The sequence below is a fragment of the Mizuhopecten yessoensis genome, unplaced genomic scaffold (genome assembly GCF_002113885.1).
Source record: "Mizuhopecten yessoensis strain PY_sf001 unplaced genomic scaffold, ASM211388v2 scaffold5141, whole genome shotgun sequence".
NCBI classification, from domain to species: domain Eukaryota; kingdom Metazoa; phylum Mollusca; class Bivalvia; order Pectinida; family Pectinidae; genus Mizuhopecten; species Mizuhopecten yessoensis.
Genome location: NW_018405900.1, coordinates 1976758 through 2001306, shown reverse-complemented (window position 1 = coordinate 2001306; position 24549 = coordinate 1976758). Strand labels below are relative to the sequence as shown.

The 24549-nt window shown below is 36.2% G+C and overlaps 1 protein-coding gene across 2 annotated transcripts in view; it reads right to left on the bottom strand.

The window, feature by feature from the left end:
• The window catches only part of LOC110450270 (CD82 antigen-like), a 60238-nt gene that overhangs the window by 15810 nt on the left and 19879 nt on the right, over window positions 1–24549 (bottom strand). For both annotated transcript variants that reach the window (XM_021497723.1, XM_021497724.1), the window contains exon 2: window positions 12510–12659. In XM_021497723.1, the coding sequence (XP_021353398.1) occupies window positions 12510–12569 (60 nt within the window). In that variant the 5' untranslated portion in view covers window positions 12570–12659. The remainder of the gene's footprint in view (window positions 1–12509; window positions 12660–24549) is intronic.

Here is a 24549-nt window from a genome sequence, read left to right as displayed (position 1 = left end):
TAATTTTCCCTTTGGGGCCCCGCCCTGGCCCCAGGGGTTGGGGTAGGAATCCCAATTTTACAATTTTGAAGCCTCATCTACCAAGGATGATTCTGACCAAGTTTGAAAAAAATCCATCCACTGGTTCTTGAGAAGAAGTTGAAAATGTAAAAGTTTACGCACGACGCACGACGGACGACGGACAACGACGGACGAAAAGCGATTGGAATAGGTCACTTGAGCAAAGCTCAGGTGACCTAATGAAGAGACATGAAGATTTAGTCCCTAAATCCAAGGAATTATGAACTAAATTCACTTAATCTATTAAAGAAAACAAACAAAAAAGCCTATTACATGGGCTCACATAGAATATACCCCCTCCCATTGTGATTGAGTATAACTTTTGATCCTTTGATTTTGACCATGCACTTATGCAAAATGTAAATCAGGTGTAAAACCTGATGTAACCCATAATTTGATGTAAATATGAACTCAACCTGTTGGGGGATTCATGATAAATGTATATCAGGTACAACCTTTTAACTTAAAAAGAAGTAAAGTGTGACCTTTGACCCTTTAACCTTGACCAGAGACCACTAAAACGGTTAAACCTATAATATGGTATAAAACTTGATGCTACCATCCTATGGAGTAAAATGAACTAATTCTGTTGAAGAATTCATGAGATATCTTGTACACAAGCTTTCTAAATTGGACTGACACACATAATGCATCAATAAAAATATGCATTAGTTATTGACAGGCGCAATTAATAGCTGATGTCCATAACAACGTCAATAAAGCAATACCGAAAATGTTTGAGACCAGTACTGACAGTGTTTCTAAAATCCGACAAAATATACGGTATGATACTGTGATACATGCAATGATGAAACGAATACTATACATCCCTCCTCTTTACTAAGTGGGGGGATAAAAATAGTATGTAAATACATACACTGAGAATGTTAATTTATCATAAACACTGCAGCCGGCTGTCTAATCATCTCCTAGCAGAAGACATCTCCATGATCTACATGTGTGCATACGTAGGTTTTATAACAGCACAGGCTATAACAACCTTGCATCATGTCTTAGAAATTCATCTGTTTTCAAATCTACTGGGTGGTTTCTTAAATATTTTTGAGCTATATTTTATTTCGTTATGTGCTATAATGAAATCGATATTGTTTTAACGTATAAATATTTAATATACAACTTGTACGATAACACTTGGAGAATATTTGTTCTCACAGCCCAGACAAGCTTGACAATCATTGTGATGTAATGTAAATATATGCGTTGGTGGGTTGGAATTTGGATCTCAAATACAATTTTCTTCCTGTGGTAAATTAAATTCAGAGTGTGTCACTATGAAGTCATGCCTACTTAATAGTGACACAGGCCGAGTCAAATATGTAAATCTCTTAATGAAGGTGTTTGCCAATGTGTCGCATAGACTTCGACCTGCAGTAAGTCTGGTCTTGGCTCACACCTTTTACTGCCAGATCTAGTCTGCAGCAATTACTTAACACTTAAAACACAGTTTATGTAGCACCGACAGTATGTTTTGATCCCTGAGTTCTAGATCACTATACGCTAGCACAGGTATTTAGTGTGTGTATATGTGCTTGTGGTGTCTTAATGTCTCATGCATAGAGCATACTGAGAGTATTCAGGATCCTTGTCCAACAACTGGAAAAACAATAGAGAATTCCACTCCAGTTTTTTAAACTTTTGTTACAACCCCGGGCCCCCCTCAGTTCCCCACACATTACCCTTTTATTTTTATTTTGGGAGGGGGTGAAGGAAATTATATGTAACTGTTGCATACCTGGGCCAGGATACACTTTTAAGGATACAGCAATGGGCCAGGTAGCTCAATTGTTTAGTTAGAGGTTTAGTTAGAGGGACACTTTAATGCACCAGGGTCCAGGGTTCAAATCCCGAGATCTTTTGTATTTTACACTCAGACACTGTTCTTGATTTTTCTTTGGCTTGTTTGTTTCAGCTTTATTATTTTATCATAAAAATCCTACAAGGTATAGTTTACTTTTTTTTTAAATATTTATGAAAGCTTAAAATATAGTCTTCCAGTTTTTGGCAGTGGTACGGGGACCCTTAATGCATGCTTTACTCTGAAACACTAACATTGTTGTGTAGTCAATCAGCAAGATCAATTAGCAATATGTGTAGTGTCTGTAGACAGAAAGGTTTTTTCTGCGGTTAAAGATGTTGTTGTGCCTTTGAAATCACCTCATATATTGCCAAAGTATATGATATTACATATCCAATGATTTTTCCATTAACTTTTCACTCTATGATACACAACGACTCTCACTATCCTTGAGAAACAAAAATGTGAAGTGTTCTCTGCAAGCTACCGTATATACTGTAATTAGTACCCAGGCCTGTTGCAAAATTGGCTGAAGGGATATTTATTATGATAACTAAATATAGTTTGTGGCATTTATTTTGCTATTAAGGTCACAGGACTGTCAGAAAGTCAAGGGAGTAATATAAAACTGATCTCTTCTTTTTCTAAAACATTGGAAAAGCATTGAATTAGACTGGGAGACTGGAGTGTCTGTTATAAAGTGTATATACTAATATAGTTATGTTTTGTTGACTGCAGAGGGCCAAAATGGAAGGTGTTTCAGGGAAAGAGGACATCATATATCATAACAGTACTCAACTATAATTACTCCAAAAAGGGGGGAAAATGCTTACATAACCTGGGGGAGGGCACTAATCTAGGCAAATACGGTATACCAAATATTCTATCCTACATGTCGATGAATTAAGTCTCCATAATCTTACCCCAAATTAAAGCCCCTTGATATAATGTTTATATCCTCTGCACCTTCACTCATTGCCTCTTGACAGTTAACTCTGTAATAATTCTCCATTAAGAGACATTTATTAACTCATTCACCCCTGAAATTTCACAATAAACTATTCCAACCTTTGAATGGGAAGAGTTCAAATGTGCCTTCAGGGGTGAATGCTTGAGATTTGACTGTATATATTGAAGCATTATCAGATCTACATGGCAATCCATTTCTATGTATACTGGCACTCTGGATCAGGTTATCAGTCTCTATGTATACTGGCACTCTGGATCAGGTTATCAAACTCTATGTATACTGGCACTCTGGATCAAGTTATCAGACTCTATGTATACTGGCACTCTGGATCAGGTTATCAGACTCTATGTATACTGGCATTCTGGATCAGGTTATTAGACTCTATGTATACTGGCACTCTGGATCAGATTATCAGTCTCTATGTATACTTGCACTCTCGATCAGGTTATCAGACTCTATGTATACTGGCACTCTGGATCTGGTTATCAGACTCTATGACACAGGTTCACAACAGTTCTATAGATTGTGGTGTCTCTTATACTGCCAGGCAAAACTAACCTCCCCAGGGTTATTAGCGATGAATTTCACAGCCGACTGACATTTTCCTTGACAATTATGTCACCATTATCAGTTCCAGCAGCAGCTCTAGTTTTATTACTGTAGCGATTGTAGAGCATTTACTGACTCTGAAGCTAGCTAGCATATTGATGGGAATAAACACATCTGTGGCATCAATTTTAACCTATAAACACATATGTGGCATCAACTTAACCTACCAACACATCTGTGGCATTACCTTTGACCTAAAAACAAACCTGTGGCATCAACTTTAATCTACCAAAATATCCACTGCATCAAATAACCTTCAAAATTACCTATAAACACACTATAGAAACATTAATTTTAATCTACAAAAGAAATAGAAAAAGACTGTCAAGTTCAGACCCCAATGAAATAGTATTCTATCCAACATAATGCTGTGTGATCATATTTTTTTTCAAAACCACGTATAAATTGACATCCTGTCCAAGTTCTGACCAATATGTTGTGTCAGATAAAGTTGTTTTACTGTATACATTGACATCCTGTCCAATCTGACCAATATGTTGTGTAATGTGTCCCAATGTAAATGCTGTCAGATTAGACAGTTTTTACTGTATATATCAACATCTTGTATATAATATTCTGGATATCAGTATCACTAACAGCAGTGTTGTTATATTTATGTTTAAAAGAAGACAATGACTTTATCCATATAATATTGTTTAGACCATTTTAATGTTTTTTATGATAAAGGTTAAATATTCATTTTAAAAGTAGCTTATAATTAGTTTTGTATGCAAAACATTATTGGCTGCCTTGTTCCATTCAGGGCTCTTAACAATAATATCATGATGATTATTTACAGAACTTGAAGCATATTTAACTGAATCCTTTTGAATGGCGGTATGTGAATTAATTCCAAAACAGACTGGTTTACCATTATGGACTACCAGAACAATATGACTTGTGGTTTTAGTGTCAAAGTTGAGTAGACACGAGTAGCAGCTGATGACAGGTACATGAATATTACATGTTGTCGTGGGGTGATGTCCCAGTACATGTAGCATGGCTGCAAACCTGGTTTCCTGATCTATCAGGCTAGCAGCAGACTCCCGGAGCTGCTTACTGTGTTCTGCAACAAACCGTGTCCTTCCTGAGCTTCTGAAAACCTAGATGCAATCAACCATGTCCTTGATCTAGATCACAGCTACAGAAAACTAAAGCATAATGTTCCCATGACAATTCTGGATATAAAATTACCGCTACTCACGCTATTAAATTGGAGTTGCGCAAATTTAATTATTTATGGTAACGACATCAAAACAGTAATATTCTTCAGACGAATGTTCATACATGTACATGCCATTTGTCATAAAATGTATTGTAGTAACAGCACCAAACAGTAAAAATTCTTCCGAGGAAGTGCTGGAGAGATGTTCATATATATGTATTATCGTTCAATTCTTCTAAAATTTGACTTCGAAAGTAGGCCAAGAAAGCATGCTAATGAATGACACTACACATGCTGTCTGTACTGGTACTAACACATCAATATCCCCGACAGTTCTGTACTGATGGAATACTGCTGTCAGCTTAATAAACACGCACTGCCAATCATCAAGTGTAACCGTCAAGTGTTCAAGTAAAAATGTTATCTTTTTATCTCCATTTTTAATCTCTAAAAACAGATTATGCATCCAGTTACGCCCGAATGTACAGTGAAGTGTCGTGAGTATTTTACGTCATGTTATTTTCCCATTTGGTTTATTGCTAATTCACGTTTTTAAATATATTTTCCACACTTTGATAAAATTTTGCACCAAGCTGGAAAATTATTCAGTGCTTCATATAGTTATATTGATACATGAACAATGAAATTTGTCCATGGTATTCACCCCCAGAGATCTAAATTATTTATCCCCCCAAAAAAGGATACCTTTGACAACTGCATTCCAATAGAAATGATAAACTGTTATAGTCAAACATTTTTTGACCAATTGACTTATCATTGTTAAGATTCTAAGGAACGGCTAGTTTCCCTTCTATTGTCATATTTACAAATAAGTACAGAATTTGTGCAGTATAAAACAAGGTTTTAGAGGATTATGATCATTAAGAGATCAAACAAGGATTCAATTGAAATGGTTACTTAATTTCCTGTTCCCGCTGCTTCATTTATATTGGGAATTATCTTAAACTTATATATAAACCACAACACATTGCGATAGCTATAGGAAGGAACTTGCACTTAAAATACTAGGTGTTGTAATGCCAGAGTTTTTAAACACACCATTTAGTCAAGTGGCTTAGCACCATGCACCAATGCAAATATAAATTGACCACGACTGGGGGATTCAAGCTTAAAACACATATACAAGGAAGCATCTTGTTACAGAAAATACACTCCTGAACACTCCATAGGTTAGTTAGAGCTTCAAACACATATACAAGGTAGCATCTTGTTACAGATACACTACTGAACACTCCATAGGTTAGTAAGAGCTTCAAACACTTCAGGATGTCAAACTGTAGTAAAATATCCCAGGGTTCATTAGACCTTCAAACACTAGTGGATTTATTCATTATTGCACTTCAAACTCATCATTTGGTCGGATAGTAATTTTCTTTATATGTATACAGTCATATATAGCTTTATTTATAACATCAACAAGTACAGTATTAAAACCATTTACATCATGTTGTTTATGGAGGTACCTGAACAAGTGATGGTCTGTTATCATGTTTATCTAACAAGTTAGCTAATTTTCAAATTGTATAAAGACACCAGTTTTACAGGGTCTTTTAAATTTAAATGTTGAAAATTGACTAACAAGAGTTAGATAAACATGATAATCAACAATCACGAGTTTGGGCACCGTTTTCTCCAACAACATTCAGATATTATATCTAGAAAACTGTGAATACTCTTGGGAATACATTATTGGGAAAATGATTGCCGTGAACTATATGATGTCACAATGGAAGATGACGTCGCAATGTATCCACAGTACTTGACCTGATAAGTAGAAGATTGACCAATGAAATAATGTCAAGGTTTATTGAATGTCTGTAATTTTTTACAATTAGTAAATTTAAGATGATATATGAGTATATAGGGGGCACGGTAGTCTAGTGGTAGGACACAGGGCTTGTGACCGAAAGGTTGCAGGTTCGAGTCACGTCACAGCACTGTGTTGTATCATTGAAAAAAAAACTTGTTCCAGTCTACTCAGCTGTTAATATTTACCATCGTATGGCATTACCATATATAACCCTACCAAATTCAGTTGGCATTCATATAGGCTATGAATGCCATTGACCGATTGTTGACGTCATCATTATTGGGACGTCATAATTGTTACGTTGGATACCACTGACCCTGCCTGAGCGATGGCAGCGTTCTATTCATTGAGCAAGCAAAAATTACACAATACATACATTATTTAAACTAAATGCTGAATTCATAGGCAAAATGAATTCCAACTGGACAAAGGCAAATCCAACATGAAGCGCTAGCACACTTCATTGAATTTGCCTTTGTCCAGTTATCATTGGCTATGAATGCCAACTGAAAGCAGTTCAATGCTTAAATGAGTACGTGGTTGGGCAGTGCTGGAATTGTTGAATGCTAGCTGTGAGCGCCAAAAAGGCAGCACTGACTGTATGCTCCCCAGGGATTTGAGAAATATATTGGCTGGTTACAAAGGCAACGGATTGTTCAACTCTCGTCAGTCAATTTTCAACATTTAAAAGACACTCTGTAAAACTAGTGTCGTTATACAACTTGAAAATTAGCTAACTTGTTAGAAAAACATGGGAAATAGTTAGATATCAATGATAAGCCCATATACCAATCAAATCAGTAACAGCAACAAAAAGATAGAGAAAATTTGTGAACCGCTTTGAGACGACCTACTTATAAGAACCTCAAATTATTTTTATTATTATTATATATACCCAATCTGATTGATACCCTTCACCAGTTGTGCTCTACAAGAAACAGCTATTTACAAAGATAAACTTTGCATGGTACATTACATAGGTAATAGAGGAAGACTTCAGGTGCTCTCTCTAACAATTCTCACACATTACACCACTATAAACACTCCTGGTTTATAGACAAGAGGTCCCTGGGGCTTGTTATTTCATATTAAGCTATAGGACATGTACAGACTAAATATCACTGAAAAAAAATTGTCCAGATTATCTAAATCTAGGAATTTCTGTCTGGATTACTGACAGTTTTGGTTAACCTTTACGTTTAGTGCTATTGTGTTCTATGTAATGCATTTTGGACTCGAGGGCCACATTCACACAAAGATATGAATGCATGCATGTCTTAAGCAAACTGGGCAAGCATCAGACAGACACAGATCAATGATGTAACACCTTCCAACAATTGTGTCGGATCAAAGGTCAAAGGTATATAGACATGTGAAAGCTCGATCCGCAGCCAAACCTGCCAGTGTAACTTAGTTACCTCATCTTTACAGCCACCAGGGGGAGCTGATCACAGACTAAAGGCCGGTTGTTTTACTCAAACTTTGTTTTCTGACATTTTGAGAATTTTCAAACCTGAACTTATAAAGCATGTTATGAACTACAATGTACATACCTGTCTAATCTGACACCCTGTGGGACACTGAATACTTCACCTGTCTAATCTGACACCATGTGGGACACTGAATACTTCACCTGTCTAATCTGACACCCTGTGGGACACTGAATAACTTCACCTGTCTAATCTGACACCCTGTATGACACTGAATAACTTCACCTTTCTAATCGGACATCCTGTGTGCCATAGTGCAACCAATTAACCTGATAAGACACCATGTAAGTGGAACAAAATTAAACTACCAATCAACTTAAACTGTCTCATCCAACACCCTGCAAGCCACCACATATTGGTCCAATTAGACAGGCTGACAGATAATACAGGTTATTTAAAGCTATTTGTTATAGATCTTACAGAAGTACGTTAGGTAAGACATTATGTTGGAATAGTCAGAAGTCAGTTTTGACAGGTGTCACTCTAATGTAAGAAACGTTAACCACTGTACAATCATTTGTTATTCAATGAATTTCTTGTCTTTTGCAAATACTTTTTTTCATAATTGTTGTTCAAATGCCAATAATACTTGCAAGGATCCAGTTCATGAAAGGAGACACAATTACTCTAAAAATTACTTATTTTCCTACTCAGTATTCAGAAAAACCCATCAATATTTGCAAGGATCCAGTTCATGAAAAGGCCCATTGGATGACTCTGGATTTCTCATCACAGAGCAATGCAATACAAATGCTGAAGACTGGATTGATAAATGGAAACCAAACATAAGTGGGAAAGACAGTGGTAATGAGCTAAAAGCAGACAACCAGTATTAAGGGTACTACTGTGAGGCTGAAGTACACAGAGCACACTTAATTAGCCTGAGCTGGAGGTATACTGATATAGACCTGTTTGTTTACATACTGTCGCTAACTGGAAGGTGAACTATATACAGTGTGGCATCCATGTTTACATACATATCAACCACCCCCAAATACCAACACACAGCAACATAGACCTGCCAGTATCATTCTAATGGTGGAGGAAAAAACACGGGTGATGTTAGGTTTTTTGTGCTCTTCTTCCAAACTATCTTGTTACACCAGCAAAAAATGACACTAGGTTTATGTTGTGCCCTGCTTTCAAAATAACCCTTGTACCATAAACAAAAAAATGAAATTAGTTCTTTTTTGCACTCTGGTTTCCAAATAACCTTTCTATGTTTATGCATCAGCAAAAAATGACATTAGGTCAAGTTTGGTGTTCGACTTCCGAATAACCTCTCTTTCATCAGCAGAAAAAAAATCAAGGAATTAATGTATGGTTTTAAATACTGCCCCTGGATTTCCTGTGGTTCGGGATGTGCCAATGTTACTGGTATGTGCCAATGACAGATCTAGGAAGATAGGAGACAGCCTTCCTGTCAGGGATCTTATTGATGTACAGTTCCAAATGACCTTTACGCTATATCTGGGGAGAGTAATGAACGGTGTCGAGTACTGATGGCGTTCCACCAAAGGCTCTGTGTGAACCGAAAGGTGTCACATCCATGATGAACACTTCTAGCAGCAGCTATCTAAAACATTCCTGTGTAATTATAAGGAAAGATCACACTCAAGTTCCTGAGGACAACTAAAATATTTTTTGTTCTCTTTTTCTGATAAAGGCAGGACTATTTTTGTTACAACTATAAGTAAGTATCTACAACATTCCTGTGTAATTTAGTAAAAGATCCTGTAGAAACCTACAATATTCTTTATCCTCTTTTCCATTCTAGAGTTGCAAAAATTTCACAATGTACTGGAAAAACCTGAAATACTCCTTGTTCTCTTTTTCTTAATAAAAGAAGGACTGCGTTTTTTAAAGCTGTAATCAAGTATCTAAAACATTCCTGTGTAATTTAGGAATGAGCACACTTAAAATTCCTTGAGCTTTTGAAATTTTACACTATACTGGAGAATTCTTAAATTATATTCTTTTATGGAAGAAGGAATTTTTTGGCTATAACTGTATATAACTGTGTAAAGTAAGAAGATCACACTCAAGTTCCTCAAGTTTTGTGAAAATTTGACCCTCAGTACTGGAAAAACCTAAAATAATCTATGTTCTCTTTTTGTATAAATCTTTCTTTTTTTGCATACCTGTGATAAAAGGCAGGTGATACAACAGTAATAATACATTTAGAAATTTAGAAAATTGAAAAAGAAACATACCCAAATTCCATTGAAAAATTTATGAAATTAAAGTTCCAGCATCATTTATTTATCTAATAGAATAAGTACCATTACAGTTTTCTTTTTTTTTTATTATTATTAACCTGACAAATACACTTAAGAACAAAGATGTGCTCTCACAGAAGAAAACACACCCCTAAATCAACTCGCCTTACAAATACAAACTCGTGTTAACAGTAGCTAAAGAAATGGAAAGCTGTCTTTTCATGTGTCAAATCTTATTGGGCCAAATACCCAAATCTTTTCAACAAGATGTCTGAGACTGTAAAGAAATTTTGATCAGGCCATAGGATCTTTTTTTGGGGTCTGCAGACAATCTACAGTGACCATAACAATTGATTTAATACATCATTTGTATTCAGAATGTACACAATAACTTATTGATGTAGCCATACATGTATAGGGAGAGACAATGGACCGACATAGCCTCCCTGTATAACTGGTCAGACGACTTTCCGCACGACCACATCGTACAGTCATTACGTACCAACTGGTGAGAAAATTTGTTTATCCTCACTGTGTACTTCACTAGGGATAAGTCTTGGTGGTCAATGCGATGAAAAGACAAGACAAGTAGGGTGTGTTCTTATATACCAATTTGGGATTATTCTGCAGAAATGTGTATAATAGGGGGGATGGGCTTATCCCCAGGCATGGACTTACACCCAGTGACATGCAGTAAGCTGTAAGTCTACAAAGAGGAGCAAACCATTACAAATAGAGCTGATAATTTGCATGTTAGGAACCATCAATAATTTTCCAAAAACATTATCCAATCATTAACAAAATTGAATATGCCTAACTAGGGACTCAGGTAAACCTTCATGTGAAATTTGAAAGAAAGATCCCTCTTCAGCACTTCTAAAGAAATAGCACTAACAAATTTAAACTCTCAAAATTCAAAATGGCTGGCAGTCGGCCATCTTGGTTATCCAATCAGTTCCAAAATTTGATATGGAAACCTTCATGTGAAATTTGAGAAAGATGCCTTTGCACTTTCTGAGTTAGAGCACTTACGAAAATTGTTAAAGGACGGACAGACAACAGCCAAAGGATGATTTGACTTAACCATCATCAGATGGTGGTCTAAAAAGCCATAAAGAATGGATTGACAACTATCAAATAGGCAGTAACCAAAAATATCTGAACAGCTCACTGAAGTCATTAACATTTAATGTAGACTTATAAAGTGTAAGGTTTTCCTTTTTGTATTTTTCTAGGTTGAGGGAGCTAGGGTTATACAGCTTTGTAGATCAGTTCACATGTAATTTTATCATCCTCTAAACCAAATTTCCAGGACCTCAAGTCTATACTGAAATCTGTGGAGTCCTCTACACAACAGCTTCATCCTGATGAATTATTGAGCTCCAACACACCAATACTTTTTGGGTGTCGAGAGCGAGGATTATACGTATATAGCTACTGATGCTTTACGAACAACTGTTCCGGGAATCATTAGTAAGGCTGTCCACGGGTTACTAGGTACAAGGCTCTAGCTCCCTGTAGTGGGAGACCTGATAAACACCCACTAAACCTTCAGATGTTATCCACAACTATCCTAACTCTAATCTGGACAAAATTAGTGCTAATTCGAACATGTTTCTTACACCCTTCTCTCACACATAAACCCACCCTACCTTACTTATATATATGTCTATATGTATGTGATTATATAATTACTTCTTTCACAAATACAAAACTGTAAGCATACATATTTTAGTGGTTTTCTAATTTTTAGCGTTGTTCCCACTATAAATCTTACGCTATATTATGACTACCTTCTACCTTACATATCTGTGATTCGTGTCAAAAGCGATTTCCCTTTAAACAATTTTAAGGATCCCTGTCCCACTGCCCTGCAGTTTTTTTCTCTCGTAAATACAGTAACCTCCCTTTAACTTTCATTTGGATATATAACTGTAGCACAATTAGGCCAGATCACTCCCTAAGACCAGGTTGAAGCCCAATTGGTTAGAGCAACAGTATAACAATCTGGAGTTCAGTGTTCGAATCGTGGCCTAGCCCCACTGATTTTTTTTTCTGTCATAACATTGTTATTGATTATATTTTGTTCATTTTATCTTTATTACTTCTAATAAGTAAGGCTTTCTTTCAGAAATGATTTATCAAAGATATAGTCATGCCGGACAAAAAAAGGTTTCCAACACTTAGTTACAGTTTATGGGGATCCTTAACGGAATGTTAACAATGTTGGCATCTTTGAGTGGAGCTCTCCTGTGAAGGAGATTCTATTGAACATAAGGTAGCATACACCATTAAGTATAGAGCATGCATGTATCTGTGCCATCGATTAGTGTACAGTGTGGTATTTACCCAGAAGACAATGTTGAAGATGATGAGCAGCGCCCTGGCTATTCCGGAACAGCAGCTCATGTTGACAATTGAGATGTAAGCCTTTGGTACGGTAAATCCAACGGAAAACCAGGTCAACTATATATATGTATCTATCGGTAATCCCTCAATCTGCAAAAACAATAGACAGCAACAATTATCATCGGTTTAATTCTAATAATTAGCGAAACAAATGGAATGGATTCTTTCAAATTGTTTTTCAATTTTCAACCACACTACAGTGTCAGTGTTACAGTATTGAGCTAAAAATCAATGCCAGCGTTAGCACATGGGGTTCTATAGCTGGCGGCTACATGGAGTCTTCAGCCTATCCATCTTGCTTGCACTACAAATTCGACCTACCATTCCACCAGTACATTTTAAACGAGAGAATAATTTAATTATCCATGGAGTTACAAGCACCATTCAAATGTAGTCTTATTAATTGCTATACAATTCCACCATAACAGGGTGTTCTTATAGACAGAAATGACAGTGTTCAATAAATACTATACCTATTTAATAATTTTCAGCCTTGTCTACATAAAAACAGTACACAGACAAATTTTGCATCTATCAATTATATACAGGTTACATGGATTATTTACACCTCACCTTTTACAAGTGCAGGACACAGATAAAATATAAACCTGACTTTTACATACACAAGACACAGGTAGTTTACACCTGAATTTTTACAAGTGCAAGAGACAGTGGAAATTAACACCTGGCTTTTTACAAGTGAATTAGACAGGTAAAATTTATACCTGACTTTTTTCATGTGCAGGAGACAGGTAAAATGTACACCTGTCTTTTTACATGTGCAGGAGACAGGTAAAATTTATACCTGACTTTTTACATGTGCAGGAGACAGGTAAAATTTATACCTGTCTTTTTACATGTGCAGGAGACAGGTAAAATGTATACCTGTCTTTTTACATGTGCAGGAGACAGGTAAAATTTACACCTGTCTTTTTACATATGCAGGAGACAGGTAAAATGTATACCTGTCTTTTTACATGTGCAGGAGACAGGTAAAATTTACACCTGTCTTTTTACATGTGCAGAAGACAGGTAAAATGTATACCTGACTTTTTACATTTGCAAGAGACAGGTAAAATATATACCTGACTTTTTACATGTGCAGGAGACAGGTAAAATGTATACCTGTTGTTTTACATGTGCAGGAGACAGGTAAAATTTACACCTGTCTTTTTACATGTGCAGGAGACAGGTAAAATGTATACCTGACTTTTTACATTTGCAGGAGACAGGTAAATATATACCTGACTTTTTACATGTGCAGGAGACAGGTAAAATGTATACCTGACTTTTTACATTTGCAGGAGACAGGTAAAATATATACCTGACTTTTTACATGTGCAGGAGACAGGTAAAATGTATACCTGTCGTTTTACATGTGCAGGAGACAGGTAAAATTTACACCTGTCTTTTTACATATGCAGGAGACAGGTAAAATGTATACCTGTCTTTTTACATGTGCAGGAGACAGGTAAAATTTATACCTATCTTTTTACATGTGCAGGAGACAGGTAAAATTTATATCGGACTCTTTACAGGTGCAGGAGACAGGTAAAATTTACACCTGTGTTTTTATATTTGCAGGAGACAGGTAAAATATATACCTGACTTTTACATAATACACAGCCAGAATTTTTTACCCAATATTTACATATATTGCAAAAATTTAAGTCAACTATAGCTATTAACAGTAACTAATCTAGCCACCTTGTAACATGGATAGAAATCAAGTTTAACCTACTTAACCTAAAGCTATGATTGCATCAAATCAAGTTCTGAGACCCAACATTTTTGCATGGCTTACAACAAATCACCAAGGATGTATTTTTAGATACTGTCTGAAATACACAACTAATACATAGATCAAGCCCGTTGATAAAAGAGGACAGCTATTCCACCTAAGTCATAAATGTCTACTGTGTACAGCTGACGAAACTAGGACAAACTATTCGCTTCTGACTCATCGAACTGATCTGTCTCTTTCTTTCCTTGTGAACACTGATCGTGAAATGCCTGTATTTATCCTGCAGTAAGCCCATGGTGCCAACATTATTCTCTTGACTCAAGTTGAAGGTGCTCATTACAAGACAATGAAATAACATTTGTTGACATTTCTACTAAGTGCAGAATATACATGGGTGGGCTTATTACCAGGCATGGGTTTATTGCAGGATAAATGTGGTACACACTTTCTACATAGAATTCTGAATTTATTATTAGCATATTCACAATCCTCAACTATGAAATATTATAGAGTAGCGCTATATGTCATAATCAGACAATCCTGTGGTATAATAAACGATTCAGAAACAAGCAGAAGTATGCTCGACCTTATCAGTTAATTGATCATTATCAAAACATTATTTTACACAGACTTTTTATTCTTCACTTAAGTGTTTCCTTCATGACAAATTCCCAACACAGCAAACTTCAATTACAACAGTGCTTCGTTTAAAAATCTGGCAGTACTCTTTTTAACTCATTCACATATATCTAAACTGGACTTGCCCAGTCTTTGATTTGGTAAAGTTCAAATGTGTTTTTAGGGGTGAATGGTCTCTCGACATCAAAATCATTTTTCATTAGAAACACAAAACTTACATCTTTTACACCAAACCTTTTGTAACTACTCCAAATATAATCACCTGTCTGGCAATCCCTGACAAGAAAGCTTGAATAGTGTTATATAACTTCAGAACAGAATTCAGGAAAAGTAAGAAATGGAGAGTTAACATTTAAAACCAACAAATCTCTTTCACTCGTGCTATTCCAATTCTGATAACTATTAACCGATTTTTTTTATACTACAATTACACCTGGAAAATGTGTTTCAGACAAAGAAACTGATTTTTATTCAATAAATTAAAGGTTAAACCAGTTAAAAAGGCAATAAGAAAATGCTGGGTGTAAAAAAAAAGATGTTTTGTTTGAGAGCTGTTCATGGTGTTTGTCTTCAACCTTCTGGAAATTCGCTGAAGATAAAAAAATGTATATGTATCCAGAAACTTGCCAAAGGACAAAGCTCAAGGAATTATCAGTTGTGTGTTAATCTATGACAGGCCCATGCTCAGTTATGAGCCAATCTTCTGTAGACCTCGTACAGTTTTGAGCCAATCCTCTGTAGACCTTGTACAGTTTTGAGCCAATCCTCTGTAGACCTTGTGCAGTTTTGAACCAATCCTCTGTGGAACTTGTACAGTTTTGAGCCAATCCTCTGTAGACCTTGTACAGTTTTGAGCTAATCCTCCGCAGACCTTGTACAGTTTTGAGCCAATCCTCTGTAGACCTTGTACAGTTTTGAGCCAATCCTCTGTAGACCTTGTACAGTTTTGAGCCAATCCTCATTAGACCTTGTACAGTTTTGATCCAATCCTCTGTAGACCTTGTACAGTTTTGAGCCAATCCTCTGTAGACCTTGTACAGTTTTGAACCAATCCTCTGCAGACCTTGTACAGTTTTGAGCCAATCCTCTGTGAACTTTGTACAGTTTTGAGCCAATCCTCTGTACACCTTGTACAGTTTTGAGCCAATCCTCTGTGAACTTTGTACAGTTTTGAGCCAACCTCTGTACACCTTGTACAGTTTTGAGCCAATCCTCTTTTGACCTTGTACAGTTTTGAGCCCATCCTCTGTGGACCTTGTACAGTTTTGAGCCCATCCTCTGTAGACCTTGTACAGTTTTGAGCCAATCCTCTGTAGACCTTGTACAGTTTTGAGCACAGTGTCCTACACACATCCTACACACCTACACAGTGGACATCAAGTTCCAGCATGAAAGTGATGTTTAATTTAAGAGATGTTTTGGGAGAAACATTCCTATCTGTGAGGGTCAATTCTTAGGCTGAAAATCAATTTTCTGCATTTGTTTTGAAAAAAAAATTGAAGTGTTATCCATGGTTTTCACAATTTAAGTCCTAAATACGAGGAGAACACCTTTTTACACAACTTTCACTTCTGTATTACAATTGCAATTGTGATGTACTAGTTTATGAATTATTTTTATATATAAATCATCCTCGATTTCCAGGTGTTACGCTCACTTTCGCTCTCTACACCCCTGGAATATGTCATAGCAAAATTGAAGGCTCAATGTGTGCCACTTTGTGGATGAGACAAGAAGACTAGTATATAATCCTTTGATATAAATCAAAAGAATCTCGCAGTCAAGTAACAGTACAAATTGACTGGCTTTGAGGTCGGGCGTCTCTCCTTTGTAATCATCAAAGGACAGGTATCAGCCTAGCGATTGGTCAGGTTTTTTACCAGAGTCCAATCAAACAGCTATCTTCGTGCCTTCAATTTTGCTTTGACATATTCCAAGGGTGCAGATAGCGAAATTGACCGTAACTCCTGGGTATCGAGGATGATATATACATGTACATGCATGCAAGTATCTTCAGGGCTCGGCAAAAGCACTAGTCCACTCGTCCTGAGGAGCAGATTTTGCTGACAGACATGTGACTTTTATTGTCAACTTGTCTGTCAGACAAGTAGATTGTATGTACTTGGGTTATGATATGTATGATTTAATTCACTTGAGTAAATTATACAATTAGTCACATCTAAATTATTTAAGACTGTAAGTGTTTTATGATGATATTTCAGATATGAGGTATTATAACTCTTCCGTCCTGTTACTTTGTTATCTCATGTTACTCAAGTTATGTCCTGTTACTGATAACTTGGTACCCCTTCATACCATCATGTTACAGGCCAGATATCATTATATTGGTTATTCAGAAGAAGTTGTTTAAAGATTTTATACATATTTGATCCTTGTGACCTTGAAAATAACTCCATGTGTTATCCATGGTTTTCACAATTTAAGTCTTAAATACAATGGAGAACACCTTTTTACACAATTTTCACTTCTGTATCACAATTGCAATTTTGATGTACTAGTTTATAAATAACTTTTATATATATACATGTACGTGGTTTAGGCCTTGTGATATCCCCTTGAGAACTATTACTTCATATAACCATGTTTGGAACCTCCGGGACCAACCAAGTATGCCCCCAAGGAATTTGCCTCCAATTGCATATTTCTTGCTTTTCTTTTCCATTAAATTATTACGGAAATGCTTCTTGGAAACTAACAGGTAGCGTATACAATCTGATCATTTCAACAGTATATTGGTACAGTAATGTATTCCTTGATACGGTAATATATTACACTATATAAATTTCCATACTGAAATTAATATCTCAATGTTAGAGTGACGTCGTCTTTGTGCGTATGTAGTGTTCTAAGTTAGTTCGGCTAGAAACAAAGACTCAACATTACAGGTGTATGTATTTGAAATTCTTTGTAGCTAGTAATCAACATAAATACGGCTCAAATGAAGCTAACACTGTTGACATGTGGCATTTCTGTCTGAATTCTAAGGAACAATATTCACCATTACTGAAGCATCTAATTTAATTTTAACTGGTTTCTATGTAAAAAGGTCTAGCACACGTAATGAACTCTCAGTTTACCAGGATACTTTTTTTTGACTGCTTGTACCCCTACCCCACCTATCTTGACTAAGATATCTGTCCTTCATTCCGCCCAACTGCCAGTCCCCTCCCCTTCCCTCTACACCAAAGATAAGCGCGATGCACTGAAGTTTACTGTTAATCTGTATTAACAGATCACGTGGATGTTTTTTCCTGATCTAGTCGACGAGGTAAGGTAGGAACCAAACAAGGCACGGGACGTGATGAACATTTGATTCAGCAGAAGGTATCGGATCACATGCCGGACCGCGTGGAGTTTTCTCAGAGCACTGCAGATTCCTCCCACATTAAGACCTCCGCGCGCTTCTATCTAGACCAGCAAGTGTGATTTAATAGCAATATAAGTCGGAAAAACTTGTTTCACAATTGTTGCAAAATGGATAATAGATAATTGTTCGCAAATATAACATACAAACATATAAATCATGAAATGAAATGCACACGAAAATAAAATGATTAAAAGAATCTAGTAAAAACACTGATACAGTTCTGTACAAATAGATGAACCAAAACAATACACACAGGATCCTTTGAACACATGTATATATACCTCCTACAATCCCCTCCTACACATGTACACATATGCATGGCGATAATGTTATGTATTCCTAGATATGGTGCAAGCAAAAATATTTTAGAAGTAGAGGTAAACATAATAGGGTCAGTTTTGGAAAAGTTTAGTTTTTGCTTTTTATATCTATAGTGTGCATCCAATACCCTTGTTGGCTTGCAAGTAACCAGACAGAGTGAACAACTTATACGGTTCTATGTGGACTTGCCCGCTTTCACCCCTCTGAAAACTTCAAATTAAATTGTAAAAAGTCCACACCGAAAACCTATATCAAATCTTCGAGCTCCTTAAGTTCTCGTTTGAAGTCCTGACCATACGATGTTCAGGTATAAACAGGATTTTTTTTTTTAGTTTTGAGGAATCAGATTATGCTGAAGATAACATGGTGTAGATGGTATCCAGTCATATAAGATTTGCCAGAATTTCCAGACAGCGAGTTTAATTGAAACCAAACTGACGACTCTGAATGGGGTAACATAGACAGGTAGCATTGCAAGCACTGATGAGATATTTTCGCTAATGAACGAGTTTGAGGGAAATTAAACAGAAATAGTCTAAATGTTGTTGATCAAAGATATTTTAGCTGGAAAGTCAGTTTGCAATAAGTTTCTTTACTCTACACAGAGATGTATTTACATTCTATGTCTCTGCTCTACAGTAAAAACTTTTCCAGTCATGTCGTCATTAAACAGCACAACTTCGTGACCAGTTTCTGTGCCAGAATATTTATCTTGCAAAGTAGACGAATATATTGCGTCTCTAGTATAAGGATCAATTTCAAGAAAAATATTAATAAATGAAATGCAAATCACAATCAGTACAACTGCATCACTCGACAGATGAAAGGCAGAAATGAGGCAAATAATGCTGGACCATGCTATGCACATTATATATCTGATCAAGTGGTTCATTGATAAATTACTCATCTTTGTGAGACTTGAACGGACAGGTTCTCCCCCTGCAATATTCTTAGAAGTGGCATGTATATTTATCATGTGCTAAATTCCTTGGATTGCATAAAGAACAAAAGGCCTAGAGGGCCTGTATCGCTCACCTGGATATCTAAGCAGTCATGGCAAAATATTCTCCAAATGAGATCCAAGGGAATATGCCAAACCCGAAGGCCAACTCTTGTAGCATATCTGTATTAGATTTTTCATGCCCAGCAATTTTCCGTATGGTTGTGGGGTGGGGATCTCAACTGTTTCCAAGCTGTGACTCAGAAACTAGGTCCCTAGGGTTTTGGCTAGACCCCAGGATCAATTCTAATATCATGACTGCATTTGTCTCTTTTTGCCCAGCATTTGTATATATAGTTTTGGGGTGGGGATCTCAACCCTTTCAAAGTTATGACCCAGGGGTTAAATCTACAAGGGTGGGGCAGACCTTGGGTCAATTCTAATAGCATGACTGCATTCGTCTCCTTATGCCATGCAACAATTTTATATATAGTTTTGGGGTGGGGATCTCAACCATTTCCAAGTAATAAAACTTATTTTGGCCCCACCCCTTAGCCAGGGGGGTCAGTCCCACCATTTGTACAATTTTGAATCCCTGTCTCCCATGAACGCTTCCGACCAAATATGATCGATATCTATGGCATAGTTCTACAGAAGAAGTCGTTTATAGCAATATAGCCAAATTGCCCCCGCCATCAGCCCCCTGGGGGTCAGCCCCACCATTTGTACAATTTTGAATCTCCACCACCTAGGGATGCTTCCAGTCAAATATGGTTGATATCCATCTCTTAGTTCCAGAGAAAATGTCGCTTAAAGCAATATAGCCAAATAACCCTTTTTGGCCCCGCCCCTCAGCCCCACCATTTGTACAATTTTGAAACCCTGCCTCCCATGAATGCTTTTGATTAAGTATGATTGATATCCAGTACATATTTCTACAGAAGAAGTCGTTTGTATTAATATAGCCAAACTGCCCCCTTTTGGCCCCACCCCTCAGCCCCCTGGGGCGTCAGCCCCACCATTTGCACAATCCTGAATCCCCACCACCTAGGGACGCTTCCAGTCAAAGGGGGAAGCTTATTGCATGTCATGGTCTTATAACTGGAAAAATATGGTATATGTATGATAAGAACTCCGGCAAGCTGTCCTTATTCCGAAAACAATCATGAACAATTATCAACTCCCCTGATCATTGAAAAGTTACTTCCTGGATGCACTATATTCTATCAATGTTACCACAAAACGTCATTTCATTCAACACAGCACATTGATAGAGAAAAGATAGAACTTCCTATTGATTTTCAAACGTTGCTATCATAGTATTTATATGATATCACAAACAGGTTAGGATTGATTTTAATTATCCAATTGAGTAAGTTTATTATTGAATATGATCTAAACGCTAAAGTACATGATTATATTTGGGAGTCAACTCACTCAGGTGGATATTATAATCACAATAAAACATCATGATATCAGATTTCTCCAATAACCAAACAAAAACATCCCACAGGATGAGATTGATTAAACACACATTGTAGAGTAGTATGGGGAAAATATTGACTTACGTATCTTTAATAGGGAAGTGAAATTCAGCCCACAGAGGACAACAACACTGAATGAGCAACAATGTTGATATTTGTATTAAAATATCTTTTGAACCTTGGAGTAACGCCCTGGTCCTGATTCTTGATGGCACCAACACAACTGTGTAGAATAAGCATCACCAAATCCATGTACAAGCATGTTAAAGGTAAACACCTTAAATCATAAAGTGTTTAACAGTGACAGATCATCTTTAGGGTGTATACTGCAGTTGACTTATACCGTACTGGACTTATACTGCAGTGACGTTAACTACAGTTGACTTGTACCGCACTGGACGTATGCTGCAGTGACGTTAACTACAGTTGACTTATATCGCACTGGACATATACTGCAGTGATGTTAACTACAGTTGACTTATACCGTACTGGCCTTATACTGCAGTGACGTTAACTACAGTTGACTTATATCGCACTGGACTTATATTGCAGTGATGTTAACTACAGTTGACTTATACCGCACTGGACTTATACTGCAGTGATGTTAACTACAGTTGACTTATACCGTACTGGACTTATACTGCAGTGACGTTAACTACAGTTGACTTATATCGCACTGGACTTATACTGCAGTGATGTTAACTACAGTTGACTTATCCCGTACTGGACTTATACTGCAGTGACGTTAACTACAGTTGACTGATATCGCACTGGACTTATACTGCAGTGATGTTACCTACAATCTTACATTTGAATATAAGAATATTACAATGACCACCCCCTTGTGAGTTGACTTGTACCGCACTGGACTTATACTGCAGTGACGTTAACTACAGTGGACTTATATACACCCGACACACACACACACAATCAGGTGATTTTTTCAAACAATTAGTACATTAAGTTCTTAAAATGATATATGAAGTGTGATTATCTTACATTTGAATATAATATGTATGACTTCATTCCAATATTTGAAAATCTATGGCAACATTTAACTTCTAGGCCACTCTTCATATATGTCCTCTATTTGACCTTGAACTATTATAATGAATTAAATTTTCCCTGTGTTATTTTTTATAAAGTAAATAAAAGTTGTATATCCAGATTGTTTTTTAATTTAGTTACATAAGAAAGAAAACTATAATAAATTTGAATCTCTTCCTTCCTACAAATATCCAAGAATACGACAATATGAATTATATAGGCCTATATCTTGTGACCTTGAGAAAGGTTATTCCCATGAGTTGATTTTGGTAGACTTTTTTTTCCTGAAAGCTGACATGCTACCAAATAACATAAATTCTGTTGCAATTTTCTTGAGGTTGGCCCTTTATTTCGACCAAAATGACCAGACTAATACTGCAGCGATATTAACTACAGTTGAATTATACTGCAGTGGACTTTATATTGCAGTGTACTTTTTAATTTACTGCAGTGGAATATGTAAAGTGCACTATAATGTATGTGGAACTTTATAAATACAGCAGTGGACCTATACACTGCAGTGGATCTTTACAATGTAGTTAGACACTAAAGTGCAGTGGACTTTTATAATGTAGTTAGACACTAAAGTGCAGTGGACTTTTATAATGCTGTGAACATTTTACTGCAATAAATATATAAAGAGCTTGTTGAATATTTGATTTTTTTCATCAAATTGTCAAGATATCCTAATCTGTAGTAAGAAACATAGCACATGCTAATGAACAAGAGGACACTTGTAGGCTGTCTAACTAGTTAATATGTACGGTTGAAATTTAATTAAGGTACAGGCTGTATGATTAGTTTTGTGAAGATTGAAAAAAAACTCATTTGCTTTCATTTTCGAGATTAAAAGTGAAACTAATGTTACCTGCTTAGCAGGACAGAATGTTTCACTTTCAAGAAGAGTACAGAAATAACTGGTACACAAATGAAATGCAGCTTAATACAATTTATAAATTTACCCGTTATCTATACCTGGTATTTGCACAACACATCAATGCCTTCCTTTGATGCACATGTACACCTAACTGTTATATTACCAGGAAGATTAGATAACCATAATAAGTTTCTTATTCATATACCTAACTCTTTTGTAAGTGAGGTATAATTAGTCGTGTGAATCAACCATAAATATACTGTTGTACCTCAAGTCAAATTTCTTTAAAAAAAAGAGTGAAATATTCATATTTTTCCCCCATACATATATATGGTAATAATTTTAAAATTCCATTTTATTTAATTCTTTATTGTTTTTTCTTTTTTACAATTTCAAAACAACGTGTTAGATTAAGTTTAATGATATAACATTCAGTGTCTGGATCCACTGGAGAACAACAATAGTTGGTTGGATTATGACCTCTACCGGTATGTCTGTACATTATATATGCAGATCACAAACATTTCCATCTAACTGACATTTAATATGTCTATTAAATATATTTTCAAAGCTCTGTTCAGATTCTGACTCCAATCTGACACTTTCTGCAATAGAATGAAATGAAATTTGAAACAATATGAAATTGTATCTCCTGCAAATGCTTTTATTGTGACAGAAATGTCTGATGGATTTAAAACCGAACCCATGCCCTGTCAGTAACCCCTGAGGTACAAGTTTCTATACAATTACAGAATGCTACTAGAAGAAATAATATTGTATTCTATGATACATTGCAATTTTCTGTTTATCCCTTTTTATTTCAGGATGTGTATGTTTCAATTACAAAGCTATGGAAATCTACACCACTATGAAATAAGATTACAGTGAAACCAGACGCTGTGAAATCGCGAAATAAACATCCAGCGAAACCAACAATCATCAACATTAATTCTTATATTATCACACTGTATTGATGTCTGATATCAAACAAAATCAAAATTGATTATAATTTTTTTACAGTATTTATTACAAATTTTATTTCCGATCAACAAGTATTAAACATGTTTATTTTTAACTCATGTTAATCACTTTTGTTGGTACGGGTGGAAGCACTCAGAGGGTCATAAACAGGAGTACCACGATATAACCTCGTGGTCGGTCAGGTGGTCAAATTCCTTTCATCTTGTTTAAAAGCAAGTGCGCTATCCACTGCACCAGCATCCAACCACCCTTATTTAAACAAGATGATATGGAACTAGATATATTTCTGTGTTTCTTTTGATGCGTTCTCTCGCATTATATTCCTTTGTGACACAATTCAGTCACAGGGCCTCACTTTTACTCTTACCATACACCCGATACTATATATAGAAATCAGTATTTCCATTAGACCAAACATACTCAGGCTTGGAAGAGCATGTGCCTTCACAGAAAAATTCACGATTAAAGACCAACCAAATATGTATTATGTAAAGTGACCTTTGATTTAAATCAATAACTTTAACCAACCCTTTCCGTGTGCTACATATTGATTTCTCGT